Source organism: Emys orbicularis, chromosome 1, assembly GCF_028017835.1.
Source record: "Emys orbicularis isolate rEmyOrb1 chromosome 1, rEmyOrb1.hap1, whole genome shotgun sequence".
Lineage (NCBI taxonomy): Eukaryota > Metazoa > Chordata > Testudines > Emydidae > Emys > Emys orbicularis.
The window spans coordinates 187,659,317-187,681,540 of record NC_088683.1 but is presented as its reverse complement, the minus strand read 5'-3'; the positions used below and the strand labels follow the sequence as shown (position 1 = coordinate 187,681,540).

Here is a 22,224-nt window from a genome sequence, read left to right as displayed (position 1 = left end):
CTAGGTTAGCATTTACACTAGTCCCATTAATCAGTTAGGTAAGGATTCCCTCCATCCCATTCACACACACACACACACACACACACACACACACACACACACACACACACACACACACACACACACATCCCAGTGGACTCTCAGCACAGGCACTTCACTCCATGAGGGACAGCAGAGAACCAGACCCTCTGTATTTACTTGCAGTTACCACACAGTAGTAAGGCAGAGACTGCAGTTGTCTCCTGACCTACATGGACACAGGAAGACATATTTGGTATCTTTACTACAACTGGTGGTAACTGTGAAATTTTTAAAGTCAACCACTTGCAATTTTAAAAGCAATTTTAAAAAATCCAATATGTTTATGAGATGTGCTGTGGTAATGTGGCCAGAGGATTTGTTTTATTTAGTGCATTTTTTTCTCTTTTTCTTTCTATAGAGTAGTTGAGAAGAGACATCCCAAGCTGCTCTGAAGGACCATCAGGTCTGAACTCATGGAAGTGATGACACTAAACAGTGCAATGAACATTTTCTTTATTTATGTACTATTAAAAGAACTGTAAATGCAATGTAAAGACACACAGCCACACATATCCCACAGATACTTGTGTTCGTCTCTTTAATACACCATCCACCTTAAACTATTTCTTGTCAGGAGTATATAAAAAAGAAAGAAAAAAAAATCACCCTCCAGGATGAAAATGATTTCCCTCTGTATATAATTTCTTTTGTTGCATTGCTATGCAAGCTCACCTTCCTTTTAGCTATGTTCATATTATTGTCTGTTCTTATTGGTCTGTTGTACTATATGTGAATTAATAGGCTGTGGTGCCATATATTAACTTTTAATTGTGTAACTTTTATGTTTAAAGTTTGCACTGCAATTTTATTTGGTGATAAGCACAAAACTCTACTCCTTGTGACATGAAGAAGAAGAAGACTGAATGTGTGAAGAACGTTTTACGTGCTGTAAGCTGTGTTGGATAATGCTGGATGTAACGGAGTATGGTAAATGGTTTTCCATTGGGGTGTAGAAATAGGAAGATGACAGGCAAAACTGATGTTAGCAAAGATGTCAGGGACAGAATTAAATCTTTTAATAACAAGCAACATGGTTGCTCTTACTATTTAAAAAAAAGGGGGGTGTCAAAAGATGAAAATGTGAGTTTCAAGAGAGAATATGAAAAAAGAGACTACAGAGTTGAACTGTGACCTCTGAATAGAACGCTAAGCTTCTCAACTCTTAGGATCAGTTTTTACCTGCCCAATATAATTAAATAATGGAGGGCGGGGGAGTGGGGGAAAACTTGCTACAAACAAAAGAAATTAAGGTGTTTCACTAAAGCTGTTTTTATGTTACATTTTAAAAAGAATTACCATAATTAATCTCTCAAAGCCAGCATGTAATGCAGAAATCCCCCCAGGAAAAAGAAACAATATAAACTCTGGGATTACCTAGCAAATAGTTAAAGATGCAATTTATTATTGAGACATATTCAAGATGCTTCTGAAAAATGAAATATGTTGGAATATCTTAGTTCATCTTTCCAATACATGTACAGTAAAATAGAAGATAGAGCTGCACCACTGAAATTCATTTACATGAGTTGTTTTTATGCAGTCTAGAAACTTTTGTGTTTTATTAACTGAAGTCCTCAATAACTGAAGTTGATTCCACGGAATTTGTAGCAAAATTCTTAGTGTTTGAAAAAGAAAGCAATGGTAAAATTATGTTCAGTTTGCAGTGAATATTTTTCTTTCAATGCAATATGTTCTCAGAAATTGGATACAAACAAAAAAATCTTTGACCTACTTTTAACGTGTGAATTTAAACCCTACTATAATAACAAAGTAACGCATGTTTATACACTTTTTGAATAAACCAAACTCTGTAAGTGGACATTAATAACAGCATCCTGTCTCATCATTAGTTTTCATGACTTTCTCTAGATTTTCTGCACCTCCAAAATCCCTATGAGTAAATTTTTCAAACATTTGTTAGAATACTCTACATGTATTGTATACCACATTCATTCAATACTTAATTTAAATATTACATTCTACAGCTTTTTTTCTATTAATCACCTAATCATGAATGCAAGTTTGCATTTAAACACCCTTTAAGTATATCCTGTCTATGTTGTTTTGTATATCGCCTTGGAGTTCACCAGTATTAAGTGAAGTACACTTTTAGTGATGGCAAAGTCCTAGGACAAGTAAATTACACTCCTAAATATATGTGTTTCTTTTCATTTTATTTAATTGTTCCATTATACAATAAAACACTACAGTTTTCAATTGTATTCAGAACTGTCAAATATCAAAAACTGGTATTTAAACTTTACTTAAGGTCAAATCTGTTATTTAGCCGGTTACAAGACAAAAACAAAATGTATGAATTTATTTATATATGTAACCAATGAATATATGTAATTTTCCTGCTGATTAAATGGATATAGTTAAAGCCATTGTCTATAAACGTACAGAAATATTCAACAAAGGTAAAAAGGGCATCCGATTTTTGCTGACTCTGATATGTGAAGATACAGATTCTTCAGCACACTTCTCAAATTTTGGTTCTCTGGAAACATTTCAATATGACTAGAGAGGATTTTGATTTGAACACTTGTGCTGAGCTTTGGTGGAACACCTTTCTCATTATATTCTATTTTAAAATTGGAATAATGAGAAGTTGACAAAAGCCATCCCGATTACTTTCAGATATGTTTTATCTATTCCACTGGAAAGTAAATGTGTGTCAGTATTAAAGCTGTGCAGTATCATGATATTCACTACCTTGTCCATCTGCTTCTGTATGTTTTTGTTCATTAATAATTTGCTTACAATATTACATAACAAGTGTCCGTGTGTATCGCCAAGTCTCTCCATTATCTTACAGGTGATCTTTTTTTTCTCTTTTCTATAAGTGTACTTCCAACAAACCACAATACATATTTTTTAAAATGCAGTTTAATTTACTATTTAAAAAAAATATTATTTCTGTTTTTTTAAACCGAAAACATTTATTGTGAATAATGTGCTTTTAAAAAGGGGATGTTGTGGTGGCACTTAGTTTTCCAATTTGTTTTTTTAATTTGTTTATTGGCTACATCTTGTTCATGAAAAAGTATGACCTCTTAATGTGTTTCATTGGTATTGTTAGTGCAGCAAAGTTTAATTGCCATAAGAAGTTGGTTAATAGTATTGTCGAGCTGTGTATTGTATATTTACTGGGGAAAAAAATAAAACGCATTCACATTTCAAATTTATGTTAAAATAATGTGAGTAAGGAGTCAATATGTGAAAAGAGGAAATAAACGTAAATAACCTAAAAAACCCTAAATAAATCAATCCAATGGCTAGAAGTTGATGCTAGACAAATTCAAGACTGGAAATAATATTAAAAATTTTAACTGTGAGAGTAATCAGCCATTGGAACAATTTACCAAGGGCTATGGTGGATTCTCCTCCATCTCTGACAAATTTTAAATCACGATTGAATGTTTTTTAAAAGATATGTTCTAGGAATTATTTTGGGAAAGTTCTATGCCCTGAGTTATACAAGAGGTCAAATTAGATTATCACAACAGTCCCTTCTGGCCTTGGAATCTATAAATCTATAAAATGGGAACAAACAGGGAATTATAACATATACTGAGCTATAATGTTCACTGTCTACTTACAGGTACCAAGTACTGCTGAACACTGCTATTAACTTTCTTAGGAACTCTGGGACAAATTTACCACCAGTGTCAGTGGCATGACATCATTAAAATCAACTCTGTTTAGGCTAGTGGTAAATATTGCTTATCATGGGGGACTTGTGTCTAAGATCTCATCTAGAGTGCGAATAGTTGTACAAATGTAACGTCACCAATTTAGCAATGTTGGTGCCACACTCCCCAGTGTAGATGTGCTGAATCAATGTAATACAAGGCTTGCAACTGTATGGCTTACCCTGGATTGAAACTGTTTTACATTGATGCAGCACATCTACACTGGGGATTTGCACCCGTGTAGGTACACGGGTACAAATATCCCCAGTATAAACAGGCCCTAAACCAGTTTTCCCTGATGTTTGCATAGAGTAAATAATAAGGAAAAGACAGTTGAAATAATAAAAAAAATCTGTACTTGCTCTTCAGATACTGTTTGGGCAGCTACTTCAACGATACATACAGAAATACAAATGGCAACCTGAAACAGAATATTTATTAAACATTAACATTAAGGTCCTGATCCAAAGCCCATTCTATTGAATGAGCCTTTCCATTGATTCAAAGGTTATTAAACCAGGGCCAAAGTGCCCTGCTCTGCATCTTAAATACACCCCCAAATCATCATTAATTTCAATAGGGCTTTGAAGTGTTTAAGAAATGCAGGACCCAGGTTACAAATATCTCCCTAAGATCCTTAAATACAACATAAACTGTTTTTGTACATTCTTTGTGGTACACAAATGCTGGGGGGGAGGAAAGAGAATTCTTTAAAAGAGCATGGATTGTTTTAATGTATTTATTAAACTATACTGAGAGCTAGAAAATTATGAATCAGTCCAAAATAACTCTAGCTTGTGTTTGCCTCCAACCTGTATGATGCCTGACAATGGAAAAGTTCAGCAGCAGCGTTGAGGAAGAGTGCTGAGAATTGAAAAGCGGTGGGCAGAAACTGTTGGTTTTTTTTAAACTTCACATTAACTTTATTTTAAGCCATGTCCATTGTTTTTGTTCTTGTTTTTCAAATTAGTGGAGATTGAGCTGAGGAGTGAAGGCAAAAAAGGATGGGTTTTTTTTAAGTTCTATTCTGTTCTGTAATAGACGTTTGAATTCACTTGCATGCTTTTGTCCACAAGTTAGACATATGTAGTTCTCATGGTCTTAAATAGTTGCTTTTTTTATTAACTCATTCATCACATCTGGAACCCTTTAACTAAAAATAAGTTCTCTTTGAAAACCAAATGGGACATAGACATGGATTCATTCAGGATTTCTATTAAAACTTGGAAGAAGTGTAGCAAGCAATAAATAAAAATATAAAGGCTATCAGATTGATTGATATAGTTACATTAATCTTAAACTTCACTAAAATGGGATATGACAGGATAACACTGGAAAAATCCTTGAAGGGAGCACACACCCAGGAACGAGAGGGATTCCTGAGTGTAACGAATAGTTAAAATTTTGAGTAATGTGATGAAATCAGAAAATATAGTTTCATCAGGAAAATTCTTTTATTGCAATCTGTAATTCCTCTCCTTCCTGGGTGGTTACACCCTTCAAAGACTTTTCAAGTGTTTTCCTATCACACCACCACACCCTTCCTTTATCCTTGCTCTTATAAGGGCTGCTTCCCCAAGGCAATGTTCAACAATGGAGGTGAGGGAAGGGGTCCACTGCCCCAGAAAGGTCTCTGGAAAGTATGATGTTTCCCATAGGGCACCGTTGCCTAGTGCAGAGGGTGATGTGGAGCTGTGACTCCACCTGCTCTCTGACCCATTTACTGTGTCTAGCATTCCTCATATTTGTAGCCTCGCACAGTTATTTGTATTTGACAGTGGACTATAAAGATCAAGGTGTCTTGTGATCTTCCCTCCCCTTTTGCACTCACACAGGGCAGAGTTCAATGTACCTCATCGTTTTTAGCTCTTTATTCTTATGTCAGTTCTTCTAGCCTGAAGCTTTCTTGCTGCTCTTTTCTGGTTTGTTTTTGTTTTGTTTTGTTTTATTGTCAAAAGCTTCATAGTAGTGAGATGCCTGGAGTTGTAGACAATATTCTAGGTGTATAATGAGGCTGGTGCCAAAATACCTAGTGCAGCCGCAGAATGCCTCACACGCATGCTCTCTCTCTCTCTCTCTCTCTCCATGTTAACACCCTCCCCATCACATACACACACTCAAAGCCATACAGGTTTAGAAATCTATGCCTACTCTTAGACTTAACCTCTGGGCAGAACCCCAGCTTTGCTCAGAACCCCCCTGTCAAAGTTACAGGGTGAGTTGTATTTGAGACCCCATTTACAGTTCCTCTCAAGGGCACCCTTCATGTGACAGGCTTCACTTCCTTCACTCAGAGGTGGAACTCTATGGAACACTCTTAGCCTGGCTTTCTGGGTCAGAGCACCTGTTCAAGGGTATCATTTGCTATAGGGCAGGGGGAGGGGGGACAGCTTCCCCCCAGCCATTTTATACATCTATTTGCTCAATTATGGCTTCCACTTCTTTTTGCTCTTCCATCACTTAACTTTGCAGGCTATAATATAAGCACATATCATCCTATATGCTGATACAACTATATGCCTCCTGCCTCCTCAATTTTTCTTAAATGACATCTCTGCCTCAGTTTCTGACCATGTTAACATGGCACATATTTGGCATCTGCAAGACACGTTCCTCTAGGCACTTGAGCCCTGCAGCTCATTAAAGTAACTTAAACAGCTTCTTCAAAAGCAAATAAATAGCTTGTTCACCCAAAGGCACATAAAAGCCCCAAATAGGGTTAAAACAATAAATGGCTACCCACCTGGGATTTACACCTTCCTTTTTCCTTACAAATTTGGGTATGTGCCATTCAGTCAAAGCACACACTTCTGGGCTGGCAGGAACAGACTGCCCTGCTGCAATTTCTCACAGTGTTTCCAGCTGAGCAGTTGATTCAACCCCCCTCCACACATCCTCTCCGGATAGGGTTTTTTAATGGTTTAGTGTGCTTAGTGCTCCCAGCCTTGGCATTACCTGGCTGGCATCAGGCAGCTAGGCATGTCCCAATTAGTAGCCTACCCACTGGTCTCTTAAGGACCCTTTAAGTATTTTCTACCAAGCTAGCTAATCTCTAGCCACTGTTTCAGTTCCTACTTGTTTCCCAACAGCTCTCTATAAAACTGAACCAGTCCATTCACACATCCCAATATGGCTAGGCAGTGACTATCTTAATAACTAGGTCACATATTCATAATATTAATACAGATTAACTCTACATTCAGCCTACTTAGTGCTAGACCTGGAGCAACATTAATAGAGGCTGCATGGAACAACTGCAAAGACCTATATTTTGCCTCTGTGGGGCTACTGTGCAATAATTCCACAATGGCCTATTTTCCCTGCTCTAGGTCACCTCCCACTGCTGCCTATAGTCTGTTTGCTGGAAGGCCAGAAGGCCTATGGTGGCAGCCAGTTGTACTGCATCAGCCAAAGCCACAGAGGACCTGAATCTCAGTTATTTTGTGGCTGCTGCTCCATCAGTTTAAGGGGGAAGGGGGTCATAAAGACAACTAATCCAGGCAATACCACATCTGTGATTTGTCTATTCTTGGCTGCTGAATGAGCCCCTTAGGGAATACTGGAGACTAGTGTAAATTAGCACATCCTTGAGGCTTCAAGTGTGCTCTAATTTATGCCAAGCACTTGACCCAGAATACTGGGAAACACAAAGGTGAATTAACATGGTCTTTGTCCTCTCCTCATCCTCCACCCCTTGGTCCCTGTGCTGATCATATGTTGGTCAGAAATAGCAGTCAGAACCATGGACGGGCACATGGTATCCCAGATGCAGCACAAAAATGCCTTGGTTTCTCTGTGTGTGTTGGGCAGGGGTGGTTTTGGTGGTTTTGTTTTGTTGCTTTTGCTACCATTTCTCATTACAATTTGCAGCTAATGACTGCGTTTAGGTGCAAAACTAGACTTTTGAAATCAATGGGGATTAGATGCCTTCATACTTTTGAGGAGCTGGACATGGCAACATCGCTGCTATCCAGGTTTCATCCTCCCATTGGCTGTCTCTTTCTGAGTCTTTCTACAGTTCTATTAACCTGATTTTTTCCAGAATGGATCTAATGTTCTGCCTATGTTTCCAATATTTCTTTTCGTAACTTTGCTATATTCAGTGGTGGTCACTACTTCTCCACGTTTAGTGTCATCTATGAGTTTGATTCACGTGCTAACTACTCTTTTTTCTGTTAATGACTATATTAATATGAGGCCTAACGTGGCAATCACCCACTAGAGTGCCCACTCCATCTCATTACCAGTTCCTTTTGTTTAGCCTCGTTTAAGCAAAGGTCAAACCTACTTGATTATGTTCCTATCCATGATACTGGACTCACGGTAAAGAATTGTCACTGAAAAAATGATGTTTTAATATGTATTCTGTTTAACGTGCTTTTTTGCTAACTTCCATAGATATTATTCATCTCTTTCTAATGTATAAAAATTAATCAGCCCATAGGATGCATCTTGTGAGCCTAAAGAAATTACCACCATTCAGAAGAATTATAGCAAGTGTTTTCCTTTCCATGTTGAAAGTATCAACAAATTGCACACTTGCATTTATTTTACTGATGAAATGCAGAATAAGGCTTACATTTCGTTTTTCCAAAAGTCAGTTGCCATTTATGTGGGTTAGCCATCATTTATGCTGATCAATGCAGTTTTGACTTCAAGGATCACATTAGTATTTCTATGCTGTGTTGAAAAGCAGGAAACCGATGTGCACCAATTTGAGAGCCACTCGGATGCAGGTAAAGAATATAACAGCTTGAGCAAGTGCTAATTAGAGCCAATTAAACTTAATTGACCTCCTTTGGCAGTAAAATGCATACTAGAACTCTGTCCTTGCAGAGTGGAGATATTGCCTCTAAGCATATGTGTTATGCATAGTTTCATGTAGCAGCCTGTAATGATGTGGATTTAACAACCAAAAAAAGGCTTGCCCCAATTTGTCCTTATAACTGAGTTCCACTGTATTTGGGCAGTACAATGTAAGTGAGAGCTCTGCCCTGGGAGATTTAAAAATCAATGTCTATAGTGCCGATGAGTATCCCTAGATATTAATTTATTGCTGTACTAAACTGTCGTTTCCAGGAGTGAATGAGGAAGAAAAATACAGCTTCCCTGCTACAGGTAAATTAGTGACATAGGCAGCCCCTCTCCCATATATTGGACAGGACTCCAATATGCAGAGGTACCAAAATAATGGTGGGAAAACAGGGAAATGAGGATGGGAATTGTAAAATTCCATACATGCCTAAGTATGTCAGTGGTGACCTGTTAACTACACATCCCTGGAATGAGCGCGAGCAATTCCCACATGGGGGCCACATTTATTATCAAACAATAGTTGGTCCAAGTGCCAGTTAATGTGCTTTACTGATTTTCTTAGCAGGAACAAAGTGCAATTGACTTGCTAGCTAGGCCTTGCTAATGACAGCAGTAAAGATCCTAGTCACCCCGGGGGCGGGGGGAGGGGAGGGCAGGAGGGGGGTGTTAGATGTGCAGGGTACAACACAAACAAACATGAATTGAGTCCAACTGTAATAGAAAAGAAAAAGAATTCACAAACAAGTCAAAATTGCTTTCTACTCAAGCACAGCACAACCAGCTACCGGCCTTCAAATAGGAATTTTTTTAGGGGGAAATTAAGAGCAATATGCAGTGATGGCAAAGCATGCAACAATAATTTACAGAATGATCAAGTGCCAACAGGAAAAGAAACAAATAAGCTATAACCTGAAGAGGGAGAATGCCAGGAATTAAATGGACCCAAACAAAGAAAAGGCTATGTCATAAAATGTGACAAAAAAACCTGGGGGGGGGGGGAAGAGGATTTTCTTTTATTTCCAACAGACCTTAATTGTTGTTGGCATAGAAATTACCTACTTACATTCAAGACAAAAGGCAAAGCTGAAAAACACAAAAACAATTAGCAAACAGATCTTAGAGTTAAGAGAGAGAGATGCAATATAGAAAAAGCACAATTAGTCATTAATCGTTTGAAAACCTTATATTCTTGAGTGAATGGAGATATTTTTTGTCTTAAAAAGACAATTTGTTCAATTTTGTATTGAAAATAAATCCCTCAAATGCTTTTGCCTCATCACCTCCCCCAGCGTAAATACTGGGTTCTGGCAAATAAATCCTGCACTGCAAATCTGGTGTCAGAGACTTAAAAATAGTTTTGCTAGATTGGCCCACCAACAATTCTCCTGTACTGTTTCTTCTTTGCCACTAGGTCTTTACTGTGGAAATTGGTATTTTTCCTTGTTTTGTCCCCCCAATGCTGGTATAACTTTCTTTCTGAGCTATTTCAGGTTTTGCTTTTTTGTTTTGTTTCCATTTATAAAATTTCAGTTGTATATTTGTGCTGTGTGGAAAATAAGATTAAATAGCCTAGGCTGCAGGGTGGAGGAGCAGGGGCAGGCGAGAGACCGCTAGATGTCTTTGAAAAACAGTGGGGTCCCTTGTTAAGCATATTTAAAAGACAGATCAATAGTATCACCCAGTCAGGGAATGGTCTGTCTCTTAGGTTTCCAAGTCCAGCTACAGTATTTTTTTTCTTAAGTAAGTGTGGTTGAGTGTTTCAACCAGACTTCTACAGAGAAAATTGGAGAAAATGAAAGAGCTCAATTTAATTTTAACGGCAACAAATTTAAGGGCATGTGTAGTAGTGTCTTTTGTACCATACTTTGAGCCCTTGAAGCATTGATCATGAATTTGGGTGAATCAATAGCAATTTAGGAGCTACGTACAGGAATATAATTGGATACATCTGGTCTAATACCCTGCCTCCAGCAATGGCAAAATATCTGGGGTGACATCCTGGCAAATGATTGACAACACTCCCATTGACTTCAGTGGGGCCAATATTTCACCCCGACTATAAAGGAAGTTGAAACACATAAAGTAACTAATGAATGATATTCATGGAGGGAAGAAAGGAAATTTTAGGTACGGCTTTTCAGCCAGTTAGTATGAGATGACATTATCCTTGTCTCTGCTTGTAGTAAAGAGGGATCCATTCTCTTGTTTAAATCCAGCTAAAGTGTTTTTTTTAAATGACAGCAGCAGGCATAAAATGTGGTTTATGTCATGCCTACTAGATAGCATGGTTCTGTCTTCTGTGTACTCTCATAACTCACTGGGATTAGCTATGGCGCTCTTTCTACCATTCCCTAGATTTGTGTCTATGCATAAGGAAGTGTCAGGGAACTCTTTCTTCACTGGTCCAATAACACGTTTTGACCTTTAGGGACTAGCCGAAGTCCCAGGTGTTCTCCCAGGAATTTTGACATTATATTACCATAGACCTCATTTCTTCCTGTGCTGCTGCTGACACATAGCAGTCCAGTTCCTCCAATGATTATGGTCACTCACTAATTATGGTACTTCTTCCCAGGTGATGCCAGTACATGCAATATCCACTATACCTGTCTTCTGCAAGTTTTTCCTCACTTTCTCTTTTCTTCCTTGGGTACCCATTTCAATGCTTGCTTAGCATGACACCCATCTTCCTTATGGTGCACATGTCCCAGCCACCTGAGCCATCTTTCTTTGATGATATTTTCTAACATGTGCTGTTCTGTCAACAGCCTTACTCTTGCATGTGTTATTTTTTGTCTTTCCATAAAATGTGTAATATCTCCCCCAGCTATCTATTCTATAGAGCTGCTTGAAGTCTCCCCTTTGTACTGGAACAGGGGCTAAGTGCAATCTGGAATCTGAACTACATTTCTTTGTCTACTGGGATAACACTCTTCCCTGCCCCCTGCCCCCCAATGTTTGTGATCTCTTTTGAGTTTGTTAAAATGTGGCTACAAACAGAAAATTATCAGAGTCACCATCAGTTAGCAACAGTGCCAATCCCAAGCCCAGATAAAAGATGAGGGTTCTGCAGTTGGGTTTGCATCCAACTCAGGTAAAACTTTATTGCAACAGAAACTGTTCAGTTAAACCGAAAATGGAGAATGGTTGGTGCAGATGGAGCTCAAAACCTAAGTAGGACAGATCTCAGCGAAAGGCAAAAGAAGCGGAGATCTTGAGACATTGAATTCTGATGACCAAATCTGTAACAAGAGTCGGCATGTGGAATGTGTGTACTTTGTATATTATGGGAAAGCTGGCACAGGTTACATGAGAAATGAAAAAATGCCACCTGAACATGCTTGGCATCAGTGAGATGAAATGGACAGGGAGTGGCAAGATGGGCTCTGATGGTCTTACAATCTTATACTCAGCAGGAGGAATGCATGAAAGAGATATAGGAATTTAACACCACAGCAAACTGTCTTGGGAGCCAGTGAATGACAGAATAACAACAGCCGGGCAGCAAACAAGACTTTTCAAGTGTACAATAATCCAAGTAAATGCTCCAACAAATGCAGTAGGCAACAGTGAGCAGGTATGAGCAGATGCAGCAAGTATTGGATGACGGACCTAACCCTGACATCAAGTTGACTTCAATGCACAAATTGGCAACAACTGTACTGGCTCGAAAGGAGTCCTGGGTTCAGCAACAGAAGGCATTCCAACTGATAATGACTGACAGTTCTTGAAACTCTGCGGCACATGCACCCTAAAGATAGAAGTCCATCTCTTCAAGAACAAGAGGATTCACATGGAGATCACCAAACAACACAACTGTCAACTGAATAGCCCATATGTGTGTATATCTAGGAGATGGGCATCTTCTTTGAGGGATGTCAGAGTCCATAGAGGATTTGGACATTGCTAACCATAAATGTTCTGTGTTCTCTTAATCAAAAAACATCTCTCCGAAATCTCATGTCTATTTTATACAGTCTATGGGGGAAAATGCTACAATAGAAAATTAAATTGAGGCAAAATTGCTTCTATTTCAATTTCATGTAGCTATTTCAGTTTCTAGTTACCCATATGTTAGCCAGTTGATTTCAGCAGGGTTCGTTTCAGAGAGGAAGGGTGGCCCAGAATTTAGAGGGGTAGTCTGGGATTTGGGTGACCCAGTTGCAAATCCATGCCCTTCCATAGATTCCCTGTGTGATCTAGAGCAAGGCACTTAGTCTCTCTCTACGGCTGCTGTGAGAATAAATATGTTAAAAACCGTGAAATGCTCAGAGACTGCTATAATGGGGCCAAATAGATAGATTGTCTCAGTACACAAAAAGCTATCTGTCCCTTTAATATTATTAGGAATATTTTTTTCAATATCAGTACCATATAACTATTACTATTATACCATTCTGTACTATCTAGAGTGAAATTGTCCAGATTCTAAAACCTCCCATCATATGAAAATAATTTGACCTATAAAAAAATTGGTCAAATGTTCCCATCCAGGACAGCATACCACCTTGGTAAGGTATTCGGTTGATAAAGCACTGCTGGGTGACAGCGCTGTATAAATGTTCTTTTAGAAAATACTGTTAATAGAAAAAACAAGACATTTTCCCCATTCCCTCTGTAATTCTGCTGTAACTCACCTTGTAAACTCAATGCAGGAGATTTAAGGTTCTAATTTTTTTGTAAACAGTACAGTACTTTTATACTTGTCTTCTGTATGGGACCAGTCCTACAAGCCTCTGAACACTCCCACTGATTTTATTGGCACTTGGTAGTTAGCATCCCGCAGGAAGTGCTCAGCACTGCAGCTGATCAGAAAATGTTGACAAAAATTACAAACAAAATATTTCCATTTTCCTATCAGGCTCATTGGCCCCTTTCAGGTTCAGGTGGAGAGAACACTAAGAAAATATTATTTCTTTGATTTTAGAACACTTCTTACACTTCTTTTAGAAACTGAGTAGTGGGCTTAGTAAAACAAACCTTGAAAATTAGATTAGAGAAAAACCATGGTTATCTGCCAAAAGAAGATAGTTACACTTAATTCAGTACTCTGCCTGTCACCTCTGTTAGGTAATGTTAGTAAACAGATTATAAGTAGTGAAATATTCTTAGCGCTTAAAATACTAACAATACAGCACTCTAATGATGGTCAACATTCTAGCGGGGAATGTGCTTCACAGCTCAGGTAGCCCAACATGCAATAGCTCTGCTCAAGCTAACGAGCTAAAAATAGTATGGATGGTAGTACGGACTAGGTTCTTGAGTACAACCCTGCTCAGGCTCCCTAAGTATATGTTCAGGAAGTTAGCCCAAAACACCACTCATGCTAGCTCAAGCAGAGCTAGGAGTATCTGAGGTTCTGTACTGGGAAGCACACGCCCAGCTGCAGAGTAAATTTACCCTAAATGAATCCCCTGAAACAAGACCAATGAGAGACAAAATGCTCTATGGTGAATAGTTCCTTTTCTCTTGTTAACAGTCGGTGTTGTCAGCATGGTCTTTGGACTGCTTTGCAGTGGTTTGAGCATTGGCCTGTTAAACCTGGGGTTGTAAGTTCAATCCTTGAGGGGGACACTTAGGAATCTGGGGCAAAATCAATACTTGGTCCTGCTAGTGAAAGCAGGGGGCTGGACTCAATGACCTTTCAGGGTCCTTTCCAGTTCTATGAGATAGGTATATCTCCATATATTATTTTTTTTCCAGAGTCTAAATCTATTTATTAAGTTGAATGTTGTTTAAAAGGATGCTGACATTAGGTTATTCTTTTAATAGCTTCAGGGTACTTGTTTTTGGAAGTAGTGTTATAATGCTGCAATGTGTCCCCTCTCCTTTTGCTGGTATTCCTACCATATAGCTCAGGAAGGACTGTCAGGACAGCAAATCTTTATTTAGGCAGACCATTGTTTATTGCTGAAATGATATTCTGGGAGATTTTTCAACTCTAGCACGGCTGCCAGCGGTTAAGGTTTTAAAACTTCATAAATGTTTGTGCTTAGATAGATCCGTCCAGCTGGCAAATTGACGACATTTAAGATTTTGAGGGAAATCATCAACAGGACTGAAGCGAGCCAATAATTTTCACTGTATGATGAAGTCTTCATTATGGCAAACTGAAACCTTTACGTAGTGTAAATGTCTGTGACGTTAAGAAAAGGCAGAGGGCAAGGGGCACCTAGATAGCGAGTAATGAATTGCAGCAGACTTAAGCAGTTCAAGTGTACCCCAATTCTTTAATGTCATGAAATGTGGCTGATAAGTGTCAGGCAAGGTGTCAATGAAAAGTTCATGTGTAATGTAGGTGCAAGCAACTGAAACACAGCTATGGACATAAACTGAAATTATAATGCTTATGATGTGGTTGCCAGCCAAACAGGAATTACCCCACCCTGTGAAAGGCATGTGGTTTCACCACCGGGGCAGTTACTTCCAAAGTACTTTGAAAGACAATGAAAATGTATTTACATATCATATAAACAGGCCCATCAAGCTAACAAGGGGCAGAGTCAAGCCTCACACTATCACAGCAGAGAGGAGATGGACAATCGCATGTCTAATGTTCATTCAATTGCACTAGAGGAGGCAGGAACTAAAAAAAAATCATTTTAGCAGAAACAAGTTAAGTGGGGAAGACATGGTAGGAAACTTCCTTCAAGACAGACTCTATGTTGACTACCTCCTCGCTGGAAATAGACTTTTATCTGGAGGTATCCTTCAGAAGAATCCATTTCAAAGATTCATTGAACTATAAAAGAAAGGGGCCAAGAAATCCCATATTATCTATCTTTCACCTAACATGACAAAGGTACCAGCCCTTTAACTTTTGGGGGACAGATCGTGACCCAGGAATTTGGTCAGCCATCTTGATGGAAACATGTGAGGATTTTGCCTTGAATCAAGTCTAGCTTGTTACATTTTAGTTATAAGATAAATAAAGATTTCTAGTAACCATTTCTGATTTTAATTCTTATAATTGTACTCCTTTAAAATCTGTCTCTTTGGAATTAAACAAACTTGTTTTATTTTTGATCTAAACCAATCCAGTGCTGTGTTTAAACCAAACTGTTTTGTAACTCCAGTTAAAACAACAAACTGTTGAATACTGACTCTTTAAAGGAGCAATGAACCTTACATTTTTTTCTGATTGTCCCAGGACAGGGTTAGAACACAGGTTTTGGGGGAAATTAAAGGTTGATAAGAGTGTGGAATCATTTTACCAGTTGCTACCCAAGGTTGATTGAAACCAGTGGAAGTCTGTGGTATTGTTGGCGGGCTCTGAGATCCACTACGTAGACATAGAGTGTAAGTTTGCTGCTGACGGTGGGCATCCCAGCTCCTTTTAACGTTAATTTCCTAGCATATAAAAGCTGGTGAATGTCAGATAAGATAACTATCAACTTGCAATCAACACACACCACAGGAATGTATGTCTTGTAGAACACTGAACAGAGCAGATCATTCTGTAATAAGCGAGTGCTGAGGGAGGACAAGTTAACTCAAAACACTTTATGTGTTTGTCAGATTTAATTTGAGGGGTTGACTGTTTGCAGCTTCAGAAACACTTGTCAGAGATGGTCAAGACATGCTGAAAGGTACTGCAGTGACTAATAAAGCTATCCTGCTATAATCTTCAAAATTGCTTGTATAATACTGAAATGAAATTATATGACTTAGACCTGCTTGTGGATTCTGTGAAGGTGAATCAACATCACTAACACTTTTGGGTGTTGTTTTTTCCTCCTGACTATGCTCAGTTTTGTCTCACTAGCTGGTACATTAAAAAGAAAGTAGCAGTCCATTATCAGCATGGCACTATTAATAAAGCTCTACTGGATGACAGCGCTGTATAAAAGATGTTCCCTTAGAAAATATTGTTAAAAACAGAAACAGTATATTTTCCCTAATCTCTGTGTAGCTCTTTTATGGCTTGTCTACATGACGCGCTAGTACATGGTGAGCCAGGATGTGAATCTACAGCACACCAGCTTTCCAGCAGTAACGTCCCATGTGGACATGCTACAGTGCAATGAAAATCCCAGAGTGCAGCTTGGTGTACTACACTTTCAAAGAGGAGTAGGGTCAGTGCAAATTGAATTAGTGCACACTGTTGTTTGTGTACGTGCAATGTTTCTGCACACTATTTGGGCAGTCCTCCATCTGCTATCCCACACTGCTTTGCCCATATGTCCCTTTTGCCCATTTAAGCCTGGCACAGGGCCAAGGTCATCCCATTTGCTCCCGGAATCAAATATGTCAGTCTTACAGAGATGTTACTCCATCACACCACATCTCATGAACCTATATGGCATCACACAGAGATCCTTGATCTCCTTGCCATCTGGGGAGAAGCGCTCGTATACCAAGCTCTTGTGACCGACCACCCATTAAGCAACGTTTCAAGGACATCACTAAGCAGATGGCTGAGAAGGGTCACAGCCAGGACACTGATGAGCACCATATAAAGAGTGACGAGCTCAGGAAAACTTACAAGGAAACAAGAAACAAGTTTGGAGGTGTTCATTGGACCTGTCCATTTTGTGCGGAGCTGGACAGGATTTTTGCCAGCATGCTACTATGGACCCAGAGGTAGATTACAGTTTTGTGGGGCCCTGGGCCAGAGCAAGTGGGAACCCCTCCCCACTGCTTCCGCCTCCAACCCCCCTTCCCCCAGGTCCCCTGCACTTCTGCTGTAGAAATGGAGTTGGGGCGCAGGGGCTTCCTCTGCTCGGCCCACCCAGCGCTCCTGCTGGGGAGTGGGGTCTGGATGTGGGGGCTTGCCCCTCTCCGCCCGCCTGGTGCTCCTGCTGGGAAGTGGGGTCTGGGTGTGGGGGCTTGCCCCACCCAGTGCTCCTGCTGGGGAGTGGGGTCTGGGTGTGGGGGCTTGCCCCGCCCAGTGCTCCTGCTGGGGAGTGGGGTCTGGGTGTGGGGGCTTGCCCCGCTCCGCCCGCCCAGCACTCCTGCTGGAGAGTGGAGGAAGCCCCCATGCCCACTCCCTGGCAGGAGTGCCGGGCAGGCAGGCAGAGTGGGTTAGGGCACAAGAGCACCCATTTTTCTGGATCCCCCCAATTAGCCAGGGCCCCTGGTCACGGACCCCATTGACCCAGTGTCTAATCCACCACTGTACAGACCCAATGACATTGAGGAGTGTGGTACCCTGCCACTGCCACCACCAAGGAGACGGTGGCCCCTGAAAACAAGCATGAATCATCGCAAGAGGACAATGAAGAGCTCTCCCCACACCAGGATTTCTTCAGAACTTGGGACCTTGAGAGTGGCTGTGTATGAAGTCATCCCTATTCCCAGCCCCCAACCCAGCCTGGGATACAAGAATAAGATCATCTTGTGGGGAGCTCAGCAGATAAGTATCTATATTTTCAATTTATGATGATGATGATGATGATGATGCGATACTGCTGTGGTAACTTCTGCTCCAGGTGCCTGAGGACCACTGTTTTTTTGGGTGGATATGAGCTAGGAGCCTTTCCAAGTCACCAGATCCCACCTCCCTGTCTCCTTCCCTTACCCAGTGTTGTCCCCCTTCCTTCCACCCCCAGGAATATGTTTTCAAAATGGCAGCTGGGATGGTTAATCAGCTTCTAAGGCCATGTCTACACTAGCAAGCTTACAGCAGCACAGTTGTACTGCTGTAAGATTGCTCATGTAGCTACCTATGCCGACGGGAGAGAACGCTCCTGTCAACATAATAAAACCACCTCAGTGAGCGGTGGTAACTATGCCAGCGGGAGAAGCTCTCCCACCACCATAGCACTGTGCATACTACCACTTATGCGAGCGAAACTTATGTCACTCCGTGTTCTTTTCACATCCCTGAGCGACAGAAGTGTTGCTGGCATAAGTGGTAGTATAGACATGGCCTAATTCATGTTGCTGCACCGACCATTGACTGTTGAGAAGCCTATGCCATCAAGGGCACATACCTACCTACTGATTTCCTTTTCCCTCCCCCATCTGTCCTGCCCAGCAGATGCCTACCCCCACCAATAACAAACCCATCTGTGTGCTTAAAATGGCATCTGCATGGCGCAGCCACAACCTCCCCTGCCCTTCTCCTTGCACGGTGGATTCAAATAATGAAGCCTTGCCGTTGTGCCAGATTCAAAAGTTTACTGAGACAGTCATTACAGAAGAAAATAAGGTTATTTTAGATTTCACAGTTTCCATGTAAGCATTACACATTGCATGCAAGTACACATAATAAGGCTAATGTTCCCAGATGAGGAATATATACCTGTACGGCATGGCGAACAGGGTTTTGTACAGGAAAAGAAGATTAGCTTATGGATTGCATAGCCATGCAGCTTTTAAGACTCTCAGCTGAGGTATATTAAATACCATTTTCATCATTATTGCAATCAAATAGACAAAGGTGGCATAATGGCTTTTCACAGGCTTACATATTTCATAGAAAAAGCCTGGGAGCCATTAAGGTTTTAAACAATCCGCACACAACCTGATCTATTTTTCAGTGTACTTTCTGCATGTCTGCAGAAGAGATAAAGCGGAATCTAAGGCTAAGAAATTGCTCGGTTTCAGTATAGACATTCAGCAGTCTGGCAGCATGATCATTGCCCCTGGTATAGCTAACGACTCCCTACTCCCCCTGCAGCACTTCTGGGGGAGGACCATCTTGGTGAACAATATCACAGCATAGCTTGCTAGTCTGTCCTATGCTTTTTCGAATAAAGCCCACAAAAACACCAATTTTATACTTAACAGTTGTGTCATGGGTTTTTACCAAAGTATAAAAGCTTTCACACAATATAAAATAAAGAATACCACAATGTGCCACTTTTAAATCAACTTCAGTGCACATTTTCAGGTGCCAGCCTTAAAATGAGAACAAAAGGTATCCCTGACAGCACTGAGTCCTGGCGGTTTACACATTGCAAGCGGAAACTCTGCCGGCTGCTCATGCCACTAAGAACAGTCGCTGCACTTCAGCCTCCCACCTAGCGTTAAGATTTTCTCCTTTAATCTCGCAAATACTGTGTCAAATACAACATGCAGCTAGAATCCTAGGTAAATATCCCTCTGCAGTTTGTAAACTAGCCATAACACAGCACCGCCTTATTTCAAATGGCCAAACGCACACACCACTGTCATTCTGCAACTGCTAAGGTCACAGTTAAAAACAGTTCCTTCCTTCTGACCAGTATGCTGTAAATAGCTTCATTAGCCAGGAAAGGGTAGGATAAACCTTGTGTCCCAGAATGACCAGGGCATTCTCTACATTATCAATGTCCAAAGCCAGTGCCAAAGATACCCTGTGTTGACAGCTCAAATAAGGCCCTGAAAGCTGCTATATATTTGAAGTTGCCAGTATTGTGACACGGAGCATTGTTGTGGCTGAGAGCAATTTGAAAATGACATGTTCTGTCAAAATGGTCCTAGTCTGCGCAGAAGGAGAAGAACCATAGGATGGAGGAAGCATGGAATTTTTGAGGTTTGACCCTCCAAGTCCCAGAATTCCACTGTATCCCAAAATGTGCAGTAAGAAAAATCCCAGAATGCACACAATGCTGCAGCAAAGCAAAGCAAAGGGTATGGGGGAGAGGATACCCGCCCAGAATGCCATATGTTTAGTGTGGACCAAGTCCCTGTCCAGTGTAAACAATTATGCAAATTGAAACAGGGCACAGCTGTCCTGTGTACACTCTGTTACTCCAGCATACATACTGAATACCAGGTAGTGTACATCAACTCATTGTGCAGTAAACTTCCTGTGTACACAAGCCCTTAGAGTTACATTCACCCACTGACGTGTAGTGACAGATTCTGATATCCTTACTATGATGAGTAGCACCTTATTCCACAACAGCCCCATTGAACTCGAAGTGTCTACTTGTGGAGTAAGGTGCTACTCAGTGTAATGAAGCAGAGCAGCATCTGGTCCATAGTGACTCATACAATACAGGCCAATTTGACCCTCCTTCTGTGTGTGCCTTCATTTTTTACACATGAATGTGGATATCTGTAGATTGCTGAAGTCCCCCTTTAATTTTTTTTTGAAAAGTTGGATTTTTGCTTTTGGTTCCACTAAAACTCATTTGCTAACTGTTTGTTTATTGCTCTTTTCTTCCATTTCTTTGTTGCGGATATTATTTTGCTCTTTTGTCCCAAGATACAGATTATATGTGGCCTCTTAGTTGTGCAGACAATGGATTTTGAAGCTTCAGAGCCAACATGTTCCCTATTGTACAAATAGATTCACTTATAGCCTGCCTAAATGTATGCACATGTCTGTCTGCTAAGTTAGGTTGTACTCTTTTCACAAATATGTGTTGGATATCTGTTCAGTTGTTCATTACTTTGGTACACTGACAGAGTCTGATGAAAAATCCCGACCCAATAACTCTTCATCCATTTTAGAGGATTCCTTATCTCCTAGAAAGGTCTAGCTTCCTTCTCTGACATGCTATATTAACTCATGTGTGCTGTATAATTGAAAGGTTTACTCCAATATTTACCTTTCCAACATTTTCCTTCAACTGTGAAAGTTATTGCTGCTGATTTTACCCAGGAATTCAATAAACAACTTCTCTATCTCTAACGCTACATCCGCTTTCCCAGCTAGCTATTTGGAATGGTTTCAGTTCAAAATAACTAGTTATGGAGAGACAGTACCAAGCCAGCATTCTGGTTCAGCTATAGTCATAAATCATCATACAACCTGGCATTGATTAATTGTCTTGGCCTAGAACATTTAGGAGCTTTATGAGAATCCTGGCTACATCATGGTTATAATATTAAAAGCAGGTGCACTGGGATACATTTTCCACCTACTGGATGGAGTTGGATATGTAAGCAATATGCTTTGTGGGCAAATTTCCAGAGAAATCTATTGAAATTTTAAATTTGTCTTAAATTACTTTTACCAGAGTTTTCTTTCAACTGAATTTCTATATTAGGTCTCCAAATGAGCAAGGTGGGCCTGTGGCATAAATCAGACTCACCTGTCAGTAGAGATATGAGAAAAAATAGTCGACCTGTCGTAATTTAGTATATGAAATATCTTTATAATAGGATTGCCAGTTCTTCAAAGTTTCTTGTGAATGATGTGGACTTCCAGTGGTGATTTTGACTAGTATCTGAATATGGTCCTCCTTGGATTCCAAGGCTGAGTTGCTCTCACAGCTGGTAAATATCAACAGAAAATATTCTGTTGATTCTGACAATAGGTTGACAATTAATTAGCTTTTTATTTCAAGACTGATGTCTCTTTAATACTGTGGCTCCATTGTCTGAGATTTCCCTTTGTTTTTCCCGACTCACCTACTTCTCTTTTCAAATGGCTGCATCTCTCTCTCTCTCTCTGTCTCTCTCTGACAACAAAACCACTGGAGCACATTATAGTATTTCTCTACATTTTAAATATGGTTTAAATTGCCTGAATTTGGTGTTAAACATATTTTCCAATACCTTAATCTGCTAACATATGAATAAATGTGGTGAAAAACTACCTAAACATATACTACCACTTTGTCATTGAACAGAAAGTGTCATTTCATTTACAGACTATAATAACACATTTAATTACTTTCAATAAAATGCTTGTTTCTTAATTTTACCTTATGCTACTTCTACTAGTTTATAACATTCCTGTCTCTCTCTCTTT

The 22,224-nt window shown here is 40.0% G+C and overlaps 1 protein-coding gene across 1 annotated transcript in view; it reads left to right on the top strand.

Moving 5' to 3' along the window:
- The window catches only part of ROBO2 (roundabout guidance receptor 2), a 587,768-nt gene extending 566,761 nt beyond the window's left edge, over positions 1–21,007 (top strand). Inside the window, exon 31 of the mRNA XM_065421111.1 lies at positions 20,907–21,007. Within this exon, the coding sequence (XP_065277183.1) occupies positions 20,907–21,007 (101 nt within the window). The remainder of the gene's footprint in view (positions 1–20,906) is intronic.
- The last annotated feature ends 1,217 nt before the right edge of the window (positions 21,008–22,224 follow it).